This window comes from Myotis myotis, unplaced genomic scaffold, assembly GCF_014108235.1.
Source record: "Myotis myotis isolate mMyoMyo1 unplaced genomic scaffold, mMyoMyo1.p scaffold_m19_p_19, whole genome shotgun sequence".
In the NCBI taxonomy this organism is placed as follows: Eukaryota; Metazoa; Chordata; class Mammalia; order Chiroptera; family Vespertilionidae; genus Myotis; species Myotis myotis.
In genome coordinates, this window is record NW_023416323.1 from 37,837,627 (window position 1) to 37,852,379 (window position 14,753).

Consider the following 14,753-nt stretch of genomic DNA (forward strand, 5'->3'; position numbering starts at 1 on the left):
CGCCGGTCCAGTGGTTGCTCGGCCTGGCTGGCTCCCGCCTCTCTACTTCCTGCCGCCCGAGGCTCTGGATGCACTTCCGGCGGGCGTCCGCCTCCTCTAGAGCTTTCACGTTAATGGCGGGCCGCGGCTGCTGAGTGGGCCGACAACCGCTGCCGCACCGGGGAAGTCTCCCTGCCTCTCCCCGCTTTCCGCTCGCCACCAGTCCTCGCCAGCATGTCCGTGGTGCCGCCCAATCGCTCGCAAACCGGCTGGCCGCGGGGGGTCAACCAGTTCGGCAACAAGTACATCCAGCAGACCAAGCCCCTCACCTTGGAGCGCACCATCAACCTGTAAGTACGGCCTGGCCAGCCCGAGCCGCCTTCCCCTCGGGAGTTCTCCGGCCGGCGCGCCCCGGCCCTCGCAGGCTCCGTGCCTCCCCGCCTCCCCACCACTCCTCTCCCGCTGGCCAGTGCGCGCCTTTACCCCCTGCAGGCCCCTTCCGCGTTCGCCAGCGCCAAGGGGGTTAGATCCTGTCCTACTTGAGAGGGTGTTTCTTCTTCCGGAGGAAGGCTGGTTCCCATGCGCCTGTATTCCTGGGAAGAACGCTAGTTTGCTTTGAATTCATCCTTTCCTCCACCTCCCCGCAGATAACCCGCAAAATATGGTGTCTATCTAACAGTTTTCGAGACCTAGCGCTAACGCAGTGGTTCTCAACCTTCTGGCCCTTTAAATACAGTCCCTCATGTGGTGACCCAACCATAAAATCATTTTCGTGGCTACTTCGTAACTGTCATGTTGCTACGGTTATGAATCGTCATGTACATATCTGATATGCAGGATGGTCTTAGGCGACCCCTGTGAAAGGGTCGTTCGACCGCCAGAGGGGTCGCGACCCACAGGTTGAGAACCACTGCTAACGCGTAGCGTTAGTTGTTTTTTTGTTTTTCTTTCTAATAAAACGGCTGTTTTGCATTCCAGCTCATGCACACACATTTCATTCGTGGGCTCGGGGCTCTCTGGCCGGCCCGGTGCATTCCCATAAGTCTTCTCTGCCGCAGCGAGAGCATCCAGCCGCTCGGGAGGGCGGGTGCGGGGACGGTTGGGCCTGAAGCCCCTGGAGGCGTCTATAATGCAACCCCCGGGAACCTGGGTTGTAGCTGCGTTTTGTCATCTGCACCTTTCCGCGTGAGCACTTCAAGCCATTGCCTTTCGAGGCCACTCTCGCTAGGAATCTCGCCGTGGCAGGTCCTTGGCCGTGCGCTGTGTCTCACTCAAGAAATTGCCCTGAGAGTTTGTGAGGCGCTGCGATGCTGGCCTGCATGGAGGTCATGGCCACTTAATCCTGGTCGGTGTTTAAAAGGTGCAAGGCTTTGCCCTGGGTGTGCGGCTCCTCAGTGGGTTGAGCATCCTCCATTGCACCAGAAGGTCTCCGGGTTGATTCCGGGTCAGGGCACAAGCCCGGGTTGAGGGCTCCATCCCCGGTGGCGGGGCAGCCTATTGATGTTTTTCTCTCTACCCCCTTCTCTCTCTAAAATCATAAAAACGTACTTTTAAAAAAAAAGGTGCGAGGATTTTTCTGATATTGGTGTGTTTTTTTAAAAATATATTTTACTGATTTTTTACAGAGAGGAGGGGAGAGGGATAGAGAGTTAGAAACATCGATGATTGAGAAGCATCGATCAGCTGCCTCCTGCACACCCCCTGCTGGAGATGTGCCTGCAACCAAGATACATGCCCTTGACTGGAATCGAACCTGGGACCCTTCAGTCCCCAGACTGCCCCCCTATCCAGTGAGCCAAACCAGCCAGGGCTGATACTGGTGTTTTGATAGACACCTTAGATGTTTTCTCTGCTTCATGTTCAAATCAATGAATTTCCCTCCCTCAAAAGCGAATTGAAATTGAAAAGATGGTTATTGTTTTATTTGGCAAAACAGATGCTTGCTTGGAAATGTAGATAATAAAACTTTGGGGCTTATGAAATCTGGAATTGGTAGATAATTGCGTCTATTCAAGTGAATAGCTGTTACATTAACATCATATATTTTCATTGCATAGCGCTGCTTTTAAGAACCCTCATAAGATTCCCATGTCGTGGGAAAGGCAAATGCTCCCCTTTTAAACACTGTGAAAGCACAGCCTGTAGTGGTGATTAGAACCAGGACTCAGTTTTCCCTTGGTTTGCCTTGATTATTGGATCAATTTGCACTAAGCCCTTACATAGAATTAACTTGGTGAAAATGTTTTAATCTTTGCTCCATTAAAGTTATGGGTTGATGGATTTACAGTTCTTTTCCTCTCCTATATAAATACAGTATTCAGAAATAATCGTGTTGTAATCAATTCATGTGTGAGTAAAGATGTAAGTTGAAGTCCTTTCCTTCCCTTGCCTCCCGTAATATATATTTTAATTGATTTCAGACAGGAAGAGAGAGGGATAGAAGCATCAATGATGAAAGATAATCATTGATCGACTGCCTCCGCATGCCCCCCACTGGGAATTGAGCCCACAACCCCAGGCATGTGCCCTGACCGGGAATCGAATCCTGACCTCCACTGAGCCATCATGGCTGGGCTCAAACTAACTTTTTAAGTTTTGGCAACCCCTTTCAAGAATTGCAGAGTGGATTAGTTACGTAGTTACTGACTTAATGTTGAGGCATTTTTATAGAATAGATAGATACCTTGGGGATGGACAATGTGGTCAAAGCATTCTGACTCAGAGGCTTAGAACCAGAGGCTTCTTACTGTAAATCTCATGATTGAGGGGTTACAAGGTGATATGTGTGATAAAAATGGTATTTTTAAGGAAAAATTTGATCTTTGCTAGGCAAGATGAAAACCGTCTTCAACAGTATGAGCTATATTTTGATAAAGAATATTCAGATTGGGTAGAAGATAATGCATGAAGAGAAGGGAAGAATAAGGATAATGAATGAAATAAATACAGAAGGCTAAAAGGTTTTAGAGGGGAAAGAAAAGTTCATGTAAAGAAAAGAGTCTGAGGGTACTTGACTGGGAGAAGTAGAAAAAACGGAAGAGATGATGGAAGTAGTAGCTCAACTTTTAGACAAAAGAGATTAGCCATTTAGGCTAAGAGGATTCATGCAATTTCTGATTACCTGTCAGAGGGGCCCAAAGCGACATTAGCTAGCTTGGCAATGCTAGGGTACTAGCCACAACCTAAAACCAGGGGATTACCAGATGTCCAGATAACTAAGCATTTAAGGGCCTTAAGGATAGTGGTATATATGCTTGATCTAATAGAAGCTCGAGCTTCAGAGTTCCAACATCTGGATTCCAGTCTCTGCTGTTTCATTAATTAGTTATGTAACTGGGCAAATCCTATGTCTCTGAGTACAGTATATATACACTATTTACTGTATACATGTTATATATATGTATGTATATGTGTATGGTTGGTATCTATGCTGGTAAATTATGGTCTCCAGTTCTCATGTGTAATGTTTGTCTTTGGATCACAGGTACCCTCTTACCAATTATACTTTTGGTACAAAAGAGCCCCTCTATGAGAAGGACAGCTCTGTTGCAGCCAGATTTCAACGCATGAGGGAGGAATTTGATAAAATTGGAATGAGGAGGACTGTAGAAGGGGTTCTGATTGTACATGAGCACCGACTACCCCATGTGCTACTGCTACAGCTGGGAACAACTTTCTTCAAACTGTAAGTGTTGTTGGAAATTAACAGCAAGACAGCTGGTTGCTGTTTTATGCAGCTTTGGAATATAGTATTCATTCAACAAACATGGCTGTTCATGGAGTCTTTAGAAAAAGAAAAATCGCAATTAATTTTTCTTCAGGGCAATGCTCACTTATTGCCTAACTAGAAATCCACATGTCTCTGTATATTGTTGCTATTAATGACAGAGCTTGATAGGAGCCCTGTTAAACAAATTGGTCCAAGTTCTGTTACAAGAAGTCATTGTAGCATCGCTAAGAACAATGGATATTATTTCTTAGGATGAATAGTGTTTCCTATTCTTGAAATGGCTTACATTTTTATGGATAAATTTTTAGTTTTACCATTTAAGCTTATAAATTTCTTGATATACATTTAGTTCACAACTATTTGACCAGATTGTACCAAAAGAGAGGTCTCAAATATTTAGGTTGGCGTTCTGGAAAAATGCCCCATTCTTCAGACTAAAAGAATGAGGTTCATTGCTCTGTGGCTGTTTATAGACTTCACTCTCGCTAAATAGCTTCCAGAGAAGAAAGATTGGGATGGACTGATGGTCAGCAATTATGCAATGTTTACATTATGCTACATATTTTGTTTGCTTAAAATTAGGGTTTGTGTACTGTTAGTCTGGTGAATTAACGTGAATTCAGCTTTTTATTTCTAGCATATTCTTCCCCTTCACTTTGATTGCCTCATCATGTGACACTGGAATATGTGTGCTGTTCAGTTACTTGATAGAAATAACTATTACTGTCTTCTTCCTATTATCCCAAAATTGTATTGAGTTGAAAGCTGAAATTCTTAACCTTTATGCAGACCTGGTGGTGAACTTAACCCAGGAGAAGACGAAGTTGAAGGACTAAAACGCTTAATGACAGAGGTATTTTTCTATTTAACCACTTGGACGGTTATATTATTGCCCTTGTTAATACCACCCACTTACTAGATAATTAGGCTTTTTATGTCTTGTGAAAGGATAAGTTTATTTTGATTACTTTTCAATAAATAAAACTTAAACCCCAGAGTGTTAGTATGTACAATGTTTATTTTCCAGGAGTTCAACTTATACTTACTTGTATTTTTTTCCTTGAAGTGTTTATGTAATAGTAATGATTAACAAAGGCCAATATTTATTGGGCACTTACTGTGCTATCCTAAGTGTTTTACATACAGTAACTTCTTTAGTTATCACAGCAGCCCTAGGAAGTAGGTATTATTATTAACTCCATTTTACTGATAAGAAAACTGGGGCACAGGGAGTTCAAGTAACTTGTTGATGTTAAACATCTAGTAGGTCTTGACGCTGGAGCTCTGAATGCAGGTAGTTTTGTTCCATGGTAGGCCTCTGTAGGATTTTGAATGCTTTTAAAAATAGAGGCAAATAACAGGGTAAAACAGCTAAGAGTTGAGAGTTATAGCCAGTGGGACAGGGAACTGCTCTTTTGTTAATGAAACTTTTAGAACCATTTTTGACTAATTAAAATGTAGACTACAGCTTTGATTAAAACAATATAAGTTTAATGTTTTACAGAATCATAAAAAGGAAAATTTTGAATTTTGCACACTTCTTTTTATAACTTGGTCAGATGGGTGACTTACAGAAGCCATAGTTGATTTTATAAAAACTATTGTATAGCATTGGCTGATATGGGTAATTGATTATCTTTGGTTTTTTTAAAGTATAGTCAGGGTATAACAATATTTGTTGGGTTCTCTCTGTTTATGTCAATGCTAGATTGCCAGTTTTGAACTAATAGTGTATGTCTTGGGCAGGGTGACACATACAGTAATAAATAAGAAATTATAGAAAGGAAGCCCATAGGGCAAGTATGTATCTATTAGGAGTGCTGCCAAAAAAATCTGTTCATTGAAGAAGAGTGTATGGTCATGTATGTTCTATTGCTTACTGGCTGTATCATTTCTTTTCTGACAGATACTAGGTCGTCAAGATGGAGTCCTGCAAGACTGGGTCATTGATGACTGCATTGGTAACTGGTGGAGACCAAATTTTGAACCTCCTCAGGTCAGTGTTCAGTTGTATTTGCTGGGCATTTGGGGAAGTAGGAAACGGGTTTAATTCCAGCCATTTAAAAAGATCATAGTAAAAAAATAAGTAAGATAATATAAAAAGATCATAGTAGACTTTGACTTGAAATTTCCTTTTTACCCTTCTTAACTGAAATGAAAAATTTTAATTCTGAGCATTTTTTCTTTTAAAAGAAAATTTCAAATCTATACAAAAGTACAGAAAATAGAGTAAATATATCCTTTACCTGTCATCCACCTTCAGCGGTTAACAACTGAGATTGTTTGGAAGCAAATCCTCAATATAATTTCAATAGTAAATTTTCCAGTATGTGTCTCTAAAAGATAAGGATTTTTTTAAATAATAAAAAATTCCATAATGTCATTAAACGTAGTCACTGTTCACATATTCCTTATAGTTTCAAATTTTATTGTTACTTTGTTTATTTTAATTAGGATAGTCTCTTAAGAATTTTTTACATCTACAAGTTGGTTCCCTGTCTTTTTTTAATTTTTTTTATTCTTTATTTTTTAGAGAGAGAGAGACAGACAGACAGACATGATTTGCTTTTCCAGTCATTTATGCATTCATTGGTTAATTCTTGTGTGTGCCCTGATCAGGAATTGAGCTTACAACCTTGGCGTATTGGGACAACACTCTAACCAACTGAGTTATCCCGCCAGAGCCCCTGTCTTTCTTTTTCCCCCTTGTAGTGTGTAATGTAGTGTTTCCATTGCTGATTGCATTCCCTGTTGTCATTGAACATGTAACTCTTTATCCTCTCCTGTAAATTGATAGTTAGATCAATAGATTAAATTTGGGCTCAATCTTTTGGGAGGGGAGTACAAGGCTCGCTAGAGGAGATAATATTGTTTATTTATTGTTACCTAATCTATTACCCCAAAACTTAGCAGTCTAAAACAGCAAACATTTATTATCTTAGTTTCTCAGGGTCAGGCATCTGGGAGTGCTTAGCTGGGTCTTTCTGGCTCATGGTCTCTTGTGAAATTTTGGTCAAGTCGTCAGCTGGGATTGCGTCATCTCAAGGCTGAACTGAGGCTTACGGATCTGATCCCAAGCTCACATGTGTGGTTCTTAGCATACCTCTCAGTTCCTCTGGGCTGTAGGACTGAAGGCCTCAGCTCGTTCTTGGCTGTTGACCTAACACCTTCCTCAGTTGCCATGAGAGCATCCCCATAGGGCAACTCCCAGTAAGACAGCTGGCTTCCCCCAGTGTGTGAGCCTCAAGATGGAGACTTGGACAGAAAGAGTGCCCAAGTAGGAAGCTACAGTCTGTTATGAACTAATATTGGTGGTGACATACTGTGAGTTCTACTCATACCGTCAGTCACACAAACCCACATAGTACATTGTGGGAGGCAACTACACAGAGGTGTGGGTAGCAGGAAGGAGACTGGGACCTTTGGGAGTCATTTTGGAGGTTGGCTATCAAGGGTGGTATTGTGAACTTTTATCAGGAATGTTGTAATGTCTGGTTGTCTCCTTTGTAATGTTATTAGCTCATTAATAACAAGTCCTGGATCTTTTCATTTCATTGGTATGCTGATCCTTAAATAAAGAGAAACTTTTCCCATCAAGTACTTGGTTACCCTGAAGTATAGTTTGTGTAGGAAAGAATAGATACTTGAAGTTGGATCCTGAATTCTTTTGGCTAGGCTCTATGACTTTAATAGCTTCTTTGCATAGCAGGACATCCCAGCTCAAGAATTTCTCAAAATCTTGGCCTATCTAAAGATTGTTCTGTCTGTCCTCTTCCCTCTGACTTCCCAGTAGAGCTGAGGGATAGGAAGATAAGGTGCGATGGAAGCTGGTGCGAGTGCTCACTACCTGAGAATTGTGTTGGCTTTAAGAAAGTAGAATTTCATCTGGAAATGAATGAAGTTCTTGGTCAAAAGATGCACAGAACAATTACTGTAAACTTTTTTGAACATTCCTAGATCTAACTGGAAAATGGTCAGTCAGAACCCAAAAGTTCTCCAGGTTACTTTCTGAATAGTCTTATTCATGTCCCCTACTATGGTCCTAGGACAATTCCCTTAATGTACTAAACCCTAGTGTCGGCTCTGCTAGTGTATAACAAAAGGGTTGTGTTTTTAGTAAACTTGGGGTATTGACTAGGTGTCAGGGGGGAAAGAGCACCATCTTTGTATCTCTGTCTTTTTGTAAAGCACAATTGACTTAAACACCAAGATGAAGACTAGAGAAAAAGGCCTAAAAGAAAAGGAGCACATCAGGGTTCTAGAAAATTTAACTTAATAATGATATTTGTAGGGAAAACAAACAACTTATTTAAAAAGCAACCAAATATTAGACTTAATTGTGTTGTAAATTTCTCAAGCTGTAAATCCTGTGTCTACCTATTTGTCTTGAGTTGTTGAGTAGTTCACTATTTGTTGTTTTATGTTTATTAAAGCATTTCTTTATTAGTACATCTGTTAGGTACTAGATCCCGGTAAAGAGAAGTCTAGGAAGGATTCTAATTCTCTCAGCAGCACTGTACTGGGGGATAAACATGTAAAGAAATAAATGAAGTTACAGGATATATGTTAAAATTATGTTGGGGTTGTGAGGAACTTGGTCTCAGAGGGTTGATATTTGGGCTTAATGTCTAAAATGGGAGAAGTTGATAAATAGAGGCATGGAGGTATAAACGGATGATTTGGCAACAACATATTATTCTCTTCTTATTTAGTATCCATATATTCCTGCACATATTACAAAACCGAAGGAACATAAGAAGTTGTTTTTGGTTCAACTTCAAGAGAAAGGTAAGCTATTTTGTTTTTGAATGCAGCCATTTAAAAACTTTTATAGCGTAATTTCAAGGATACTTTTATTGAAAGTTCCTTGAGTTTTTTAAAAACACAAAGCAAGTTTATATAGAACTACCTAGTTTTTCTCATAGATATGCCAGTCATATACTATTGGGGAGAAAGTAAGTTTATTTATTTTTAAAATAAATAATATTGTTATTGATTTCAGAGAGGAAGGGAGAGGAAGAGAGAGATAGAAACATCGATGAGAGAAATCATTGATTGGTTGCCTCCTGCATGCCCCCCCCCCCCCCCCAACTAGGGATTGAGCCTGCAGCCCAGGCATGTGCCCTTGACCTGAATCGAACCTGGGACCCTTCAGTCCGCAGGCTGACGCTCTATCCACTGAGCCAAACCAGCTAGGGCGAGAAAGTAAGTTTAACTAGACCCTCAAGTACCAGATGATTTGTTTTTAAAAAAATAGCATCTTTAGGCTTGTGCATTTAAACAAATAATTATCCCATTTCTTATAATATTCTTAAAGGGGAGTCCAAATAAATTACAAATTTCTTCTCCCCTTCCTCTCAGGGCCAGAACTTATATAAGGTGCTCTTGGTTGTTAATAGCATGGATCTCTTTAAGTCAGTTTCAAAGCTCTCACTATGAATTTGCTTAAAAGACAGAACCAAAATGTATTGAGATTATCTTTTTCCACAATGTTTTTCAAATGTAAAATTGGTTATTACAAATGAAGTGGAAACTGATTATATAAGAAATCATAGAAAATGAGTACTGCTTTGTTTTATTTTAGCCTTGTTCGCAGTCCCTAAAAATTACAAGCTGGTAGCCGCACCGTTGTTTGAATTGTATGACAATGCACCCGGATATGGACCCATCATTTCTAGTCTCCCTCAGCTTCTGAGCAGGTATGGAATGTTGAACATTTGTGGTTGATTTGACTAAGCTGCCAGATTTAAAATACTCTGAGCCACTTGAGAAGGGATAGTTCATGAATTTTGGTCTTTAAGGAAGTTAAGACAGTAGGTATACCCTTACATCATAGATTAAACATGACTGACCAAAAGTGGCCCTAACGTGTGCCTGACATGGTATTTGTGTAACTGCTCTTCCCCGAATTTGATACTCTGTACAGTTAAGTTTGAAGTCTTCATTCAAAGAAGCCATGGAAAAATTGTAGTCAGCAATGTACAATACAAAGAGAGTTACCTACATAAAAATGTGGGGATTGAATCTCTTGGTGTAATATATTCTTTTTCCTTTCTGGAACCTACTGTATTTAGGCCCAAATTGGGGGCATATGGGATTACATCCTGGATTTTTACATGGAATTTGATATATATTTTTTTTTAAGGCAGAGTGATGAGAAATGCATTTTTTTTTTAAAGTTGACTCATAGTGGTTGAACTTAGAGCCAACCATAGCTAGGAATTGCAGAATAGCATGGTGGTTAGAATACAGATTCTGTGGTCAGTGTTTGGATTTGATTTCCACCTTCAATACTTCCTGACAGTTTGGCCACAACAAAAGGTTATACATACCTATTTGCCTCTTTATTCATCTGTAAATGGTGGCCCCCACTTCATAGAATTGTGAGAAACAGTGAAATAACGCACATAAAGTGCTTATAATAATGCCAAGCACCTGGTAAGTGCTTACTAAACGTTAATTTAGAAACAATTCCAGTCGTCATCTTGCCTTCTATTAAAGCTTCTTGAGTAAAATAGGGCTTTCTGTTTTGTTACACTAATCAAACTTCATCTTTTACTCCTCTGCTTTGGTTGAAAAATGGGATATGAAAAAAAGTCATATTATTCATTTATTTAAACACCACCTATCAGGCCAGGAACTGTGCTGAGTGGTCAGAATACAATGAAGTGTAAAATATTTTCCTTCCCTCAGGGAACCTATTAGTGGATAGTTAATCCAATTTAGACTCTCTTATTATTATTATAAGTTTCAATAGCACTGTTATTTAATGTGTAAGTTGTGACGGGTGATAGAAAAGTGTGTTTCGGTGTGGAAAATGCCAAAAATGTCAAGGGAGGGTAGAAATGTCCAAATTTTTTTTATCATCTAAGGTAGTAGTCGCCAACCTTTCAGACCTCATGGACCACCGGTGATCCATGGACCACTGGTTGGCGACCACTGATCTAAGGCAAGTGAGTTTTCAACCAGTGTGCTGCAGAATTCTTAAAACTTGGAATACCTGGCACTGACCTCTTTTCCCTTAGATTGTCAAATAAAAAAGTGACAGCCAACACAGTAGCCATCTGGTGTGAATAAATCAAAATTATACCTATTTTTATTTTGGTCAGATCAGCAAAAATATGTGTTTTGGTGTGCTGCAGAATTTTAGTGGTTAGCTTACGTGTGCCATCAGATGAAGGAGGTTGAAAATTGCTGATCTTAGGTAGAAACTATGTAAAGGATATTGTTTTTAATAAAGCTGTTGTTCTTTTTAAAATTCAGGTTCAATTTTATATACAACTGAATTCCTGCACAGTGGAGAAGTAAAAGAAGCCGTCTCTGTGAGCACAGCTCTGCACAGTCTAGAAAAAACATGGTAGAAGAGGTTTTTTGTTTTCTCTCTTTCCCACCCTCTAAATTGCCACCTGCTTTCTGTTGTTTGAATAGTAACATTGATATGAAGAACCTAGATAGTGGTGTAAACATGTGTGATAATGTTTAATTTGCTTTTGTTTCTACTCATACGTTTTTGTACATTAAAAAAAGTGGACTTCTTTCTATTTGTATTTTTTTTTTAATTTCACATTAAACTTGTAAAATTCTTACAGGTGAGGATCGTGTTTTTCTCCCCCCTCAGGCTGGTGAGTGTTCAGAGACAATGGCAAGTTTAGATCAATGAAGTTGACGGGACCCTTGTTTGGGTACCACTCTTGAGGGTACACTCCAAGGCCGTCTTAGAGATCTTTGTGATGACGATCTTCTGTTACTTTTGGGAACTAGATGGGCTTCAATGAGTCCAAGGTGCAAATCCTGTACCAAACTTTACATTCCGATGCATTGTATAACAGCCGAATTCCCAGTATGTCACTGACTGGTACATTTTATACTGGTTCAGCCAGACCTTACTTTCTAAACAGTGGACCTTAAACATAAGGGAAACCATTAAAATGGGGTAGGTTTGGGAAAGTCATGGGGAGTGCTATAAAAAGAGATGGATCTAGAGCTCATGTAGAGTTTTTTTCTTCACATGATCAGGGTATTAATTATTTGTGCTGTTCTGAATTTGTGTCTTGGTTATTCTTAGGGCCATGGTAAAGTGGCAGTCTGTGAAGGAAGTTTATGAAAGTGAATGAGTTAGGTTTTGAACTCTTGGATTGCAAAGTTAGTTACTTCAATTCACTTGAAGTTGTATCCATAGAGGTGAAAATTTGATTTTAGCAACTGACCCAGTGGAGAAGTAATATTTCAAAGTAATGTTGGGATAATCTGAAATCTAAGGACAGGATAAGGAATAGATGTTTGTCAGCCTAAGAGAAAAACAACAAATTTTAAAAACTTTAAAAAATACTGCTAAATTAATGTCAAATTTAAACGAATAAAAAAACAAATCTTAGGGCAGTTTGCTGGCTGTGCCATTGCTTAATGGTTAAAATATATTGTGTATGCCTTATTACACACTTATTTACTGCAGGCTTAATGTAAAGGAAATCTTGCAAGATACAGCTATTAAAAGAGATTGGCAAGTTAAGTTTTTAATAGAGCTGAACTGTTGATTGGTTCTTACAACTTTATGGTACTGATCACAGGCTGTTCTGATGTGAAAGCTGTATCATGTTTTTCCCTATTTAGACTTGAGAAAGTCAGATGAAGAGTGCCTGAGCCATTTTATTTATAAACATGCAAATTCATTTACATGTCAGACCTTCACATGGTTGCATATCAAGTAGTAACTGTAACTGGGTCTCTGCTCAAGTAGTAGGTGAGCGCCACACCCCAGGACCAAACGTGAGCAGGTTTCCTTCGAAAAAGCCACTAGTTCTGTGGATAGTCCTCTTCCCTCAGGGCTAACAGCCCTGCCCTCTGGTTTACATTCGCATCTTTCTCATTCATTACTTTATTGGTGAGCTCTCTGGTTAGCTGAGTCCTAAAACAGTGGGGAAGGCAGAGTTGGAAACTGCGTAATCCAGCCCACTTTCCATGATTGCTTCTGGAATCCGAGGGAAAAGCTACAAGTGACCACATTGCAGACCACATTAGCTCTTGCCATTTGGGGTGGGTGGAAAGAGGTAGCCTTTTTTTTGGAGGGGGGGGGGTGTGATTTATAAAGTGCTGTCAGTAAAGGAGTGAATTGAAGAGTGTCATCTGATTTGAGGCCACTCATGTCCTTTGTAACTTAAGCTCTGACCTAGAAATTCTTTTTTAATCACTGCTTTCCAGCATACGTACTTGAGTCAGTCATCCATACACTGGGGTCGAGGTGAGAAAAACCTTTCATTTAAGCCAGCTGGATGACTAACCTTGGACTGTAAGAGATCTGGTTTTGAATGTAATACTCATAACACACAAACATAAATTTTTAAAACTGCATTTGAACTGGTCATTTGTTGTATTCCAACACTCTTGTTCTGGTTTCTGGGAGGGATGTTTAAATATGATGTGTTCCTACAGCATTAGAAGAGGGTTCAAGGACACTGTTTAACACTAAGGTCTTGTATAAATAAACTTATCGCACTTCTTCAAGAACCAAGTCTTAACTTGTGCATTCCAAGTCTCTACGTATTAAAGACTGAATAGTTTTTAAATGAGCTCTTGATTAACTGATATATTTTTGACTGCCTTCCATGTTCAGGTTTGTTTATAAATGAGTGCTCTTTTGTATTGTATAACTATAATATTTGTCATATTATTTTCCCTGAGTAATCCAAGTAGTGTATATTTTATATAAAACTACTAAATGGCACTGGGAAATATTCAATAGATCGAGGGGAAAAAAACAAAGTTTTACTCAAATGTTTTAAATCATATTTATTTAGCATTGAAAACCCATTTGAACAAAAATGAATTTTTTTCTAAGTGGTGAAGATTTGTGATTTATTTTATTTATTTGAATACTCACCTGAGGATATTTTTTTCCCCATTGATTTTTAGAGAGAGTGGGAAAGAGAGGGAAAGACAGTAATATCGATGTGAGAGAAACACATCAATTGGTTGTTTCCTGCACGAGTCCTAGCCAGGATCCGGGCTGGTGAGGAGCCTGCAACTGAGGTACTTGCCCTAAACCAGAATCGAACCCAGGACCCTTCAGTCCCCAGGCCGACGCTCTATCCTCTGAGCCAAACCGGCTAGGGCAAGACTTGTGATTTTTTAAGACGTAGGTGATACTTAAAATGGCAAATGATGATTCAGTGAATTTGTACTTTTAAGATCAGGTCTGGGTTTTTATCATTGTCTTACCTTGTAACTAGCGTTGTATGGCTCAATTATTACTTTGGATATTTAAGAGTTCCTTTAAGGGAGTATTTTGTTTGGATAAAATACATTGGTCTATTTTTTTTTCTTCCATAATTAATTAGAAGTGAGAGGTCGAGGTCCTCCAGATTCAGCAGGCCAGCAAGCAGTTTTTTAAGTATTTGTTCAGGTCACTGAGATGATGATGGTGTAGCTTTTCACATGGGAGTTCCTCAAACTTAATGTTTTTACTAGTTTATGGTGTTGGGGACAATGGGTGCCCATCACTAAGACTGTCAGAGTGTGCGTGGCCAGAGAGGTTTAGTGGTTTTTGACTGGAATGCAAGTCAGCTTCTGTAGCATAAGGTTTCATTTTCCATAATTATTCCATTTGTTTTCTATCACTTATTTGGGTTAAACTGGACTCACTTCAATTTCCCTTTGTTGCTTAAATATGTGATGAGAAACAGAATACTGTAATTTTCACTTGAGCCATAAAAGACACTTTTAGTATTAGCTCGTACTATATTTATAAGGCTTGTCTTGGTGAAAAGAAACAAAACAACAAAAAAACAGACTAAAGCCTAAGTCAGTCTAGATTGAGCCAGTTTAGGTGTAGTTTGTATTTTAATGATGGGCTGTATTGTTAGACTAGAGGTAAATTGGGGAAATGTTGAGGGAAAGATCACTACATTTATAAACTTAAACTTTTGGTTACTGTGTTCACATCCTAGAGTATAGGCATCATTTATAATTGGGCTTGGAGAACTTTGCTCAATTAAGTTTTCTCATAAAAACATAGAAAATGTATAAAAAGAAACTGAAGTTTTGGTTA

General features: G+C 39.4%; 1 protein-coding gene across 1 annotated transcript; it reads left to right on the plus strand.

The window, feature by feature from the left end:
- Positions 1-81: 81 nt before the first annotated feature.
- NUDT21 (nudix hydrolase 21) lies at positions 82-11,250 on the plus strand. Its single transcript, XM_036345163.1, has 7 exons — positions 82-329; positions 3,464-3,664; positions 4,499-4,562; positions 5,616-5,705; positions 8,422-8,497; positions 9,294-9,408; positions 10,973-11,250. Exons 1-7 carry the CDS (start codon positions 214-216, stop codon positions 10,992-10,994), a joined length of 684 nt encoding a protein of 227 aa, XP_036201056.1. The 5' UTR covers positions 82-213; the 3' UTR covers positions 10,995-11,250.
- The last annotated feature ends 3,503 nt before the right edge of the window (positions 11,251-14,753 follow it).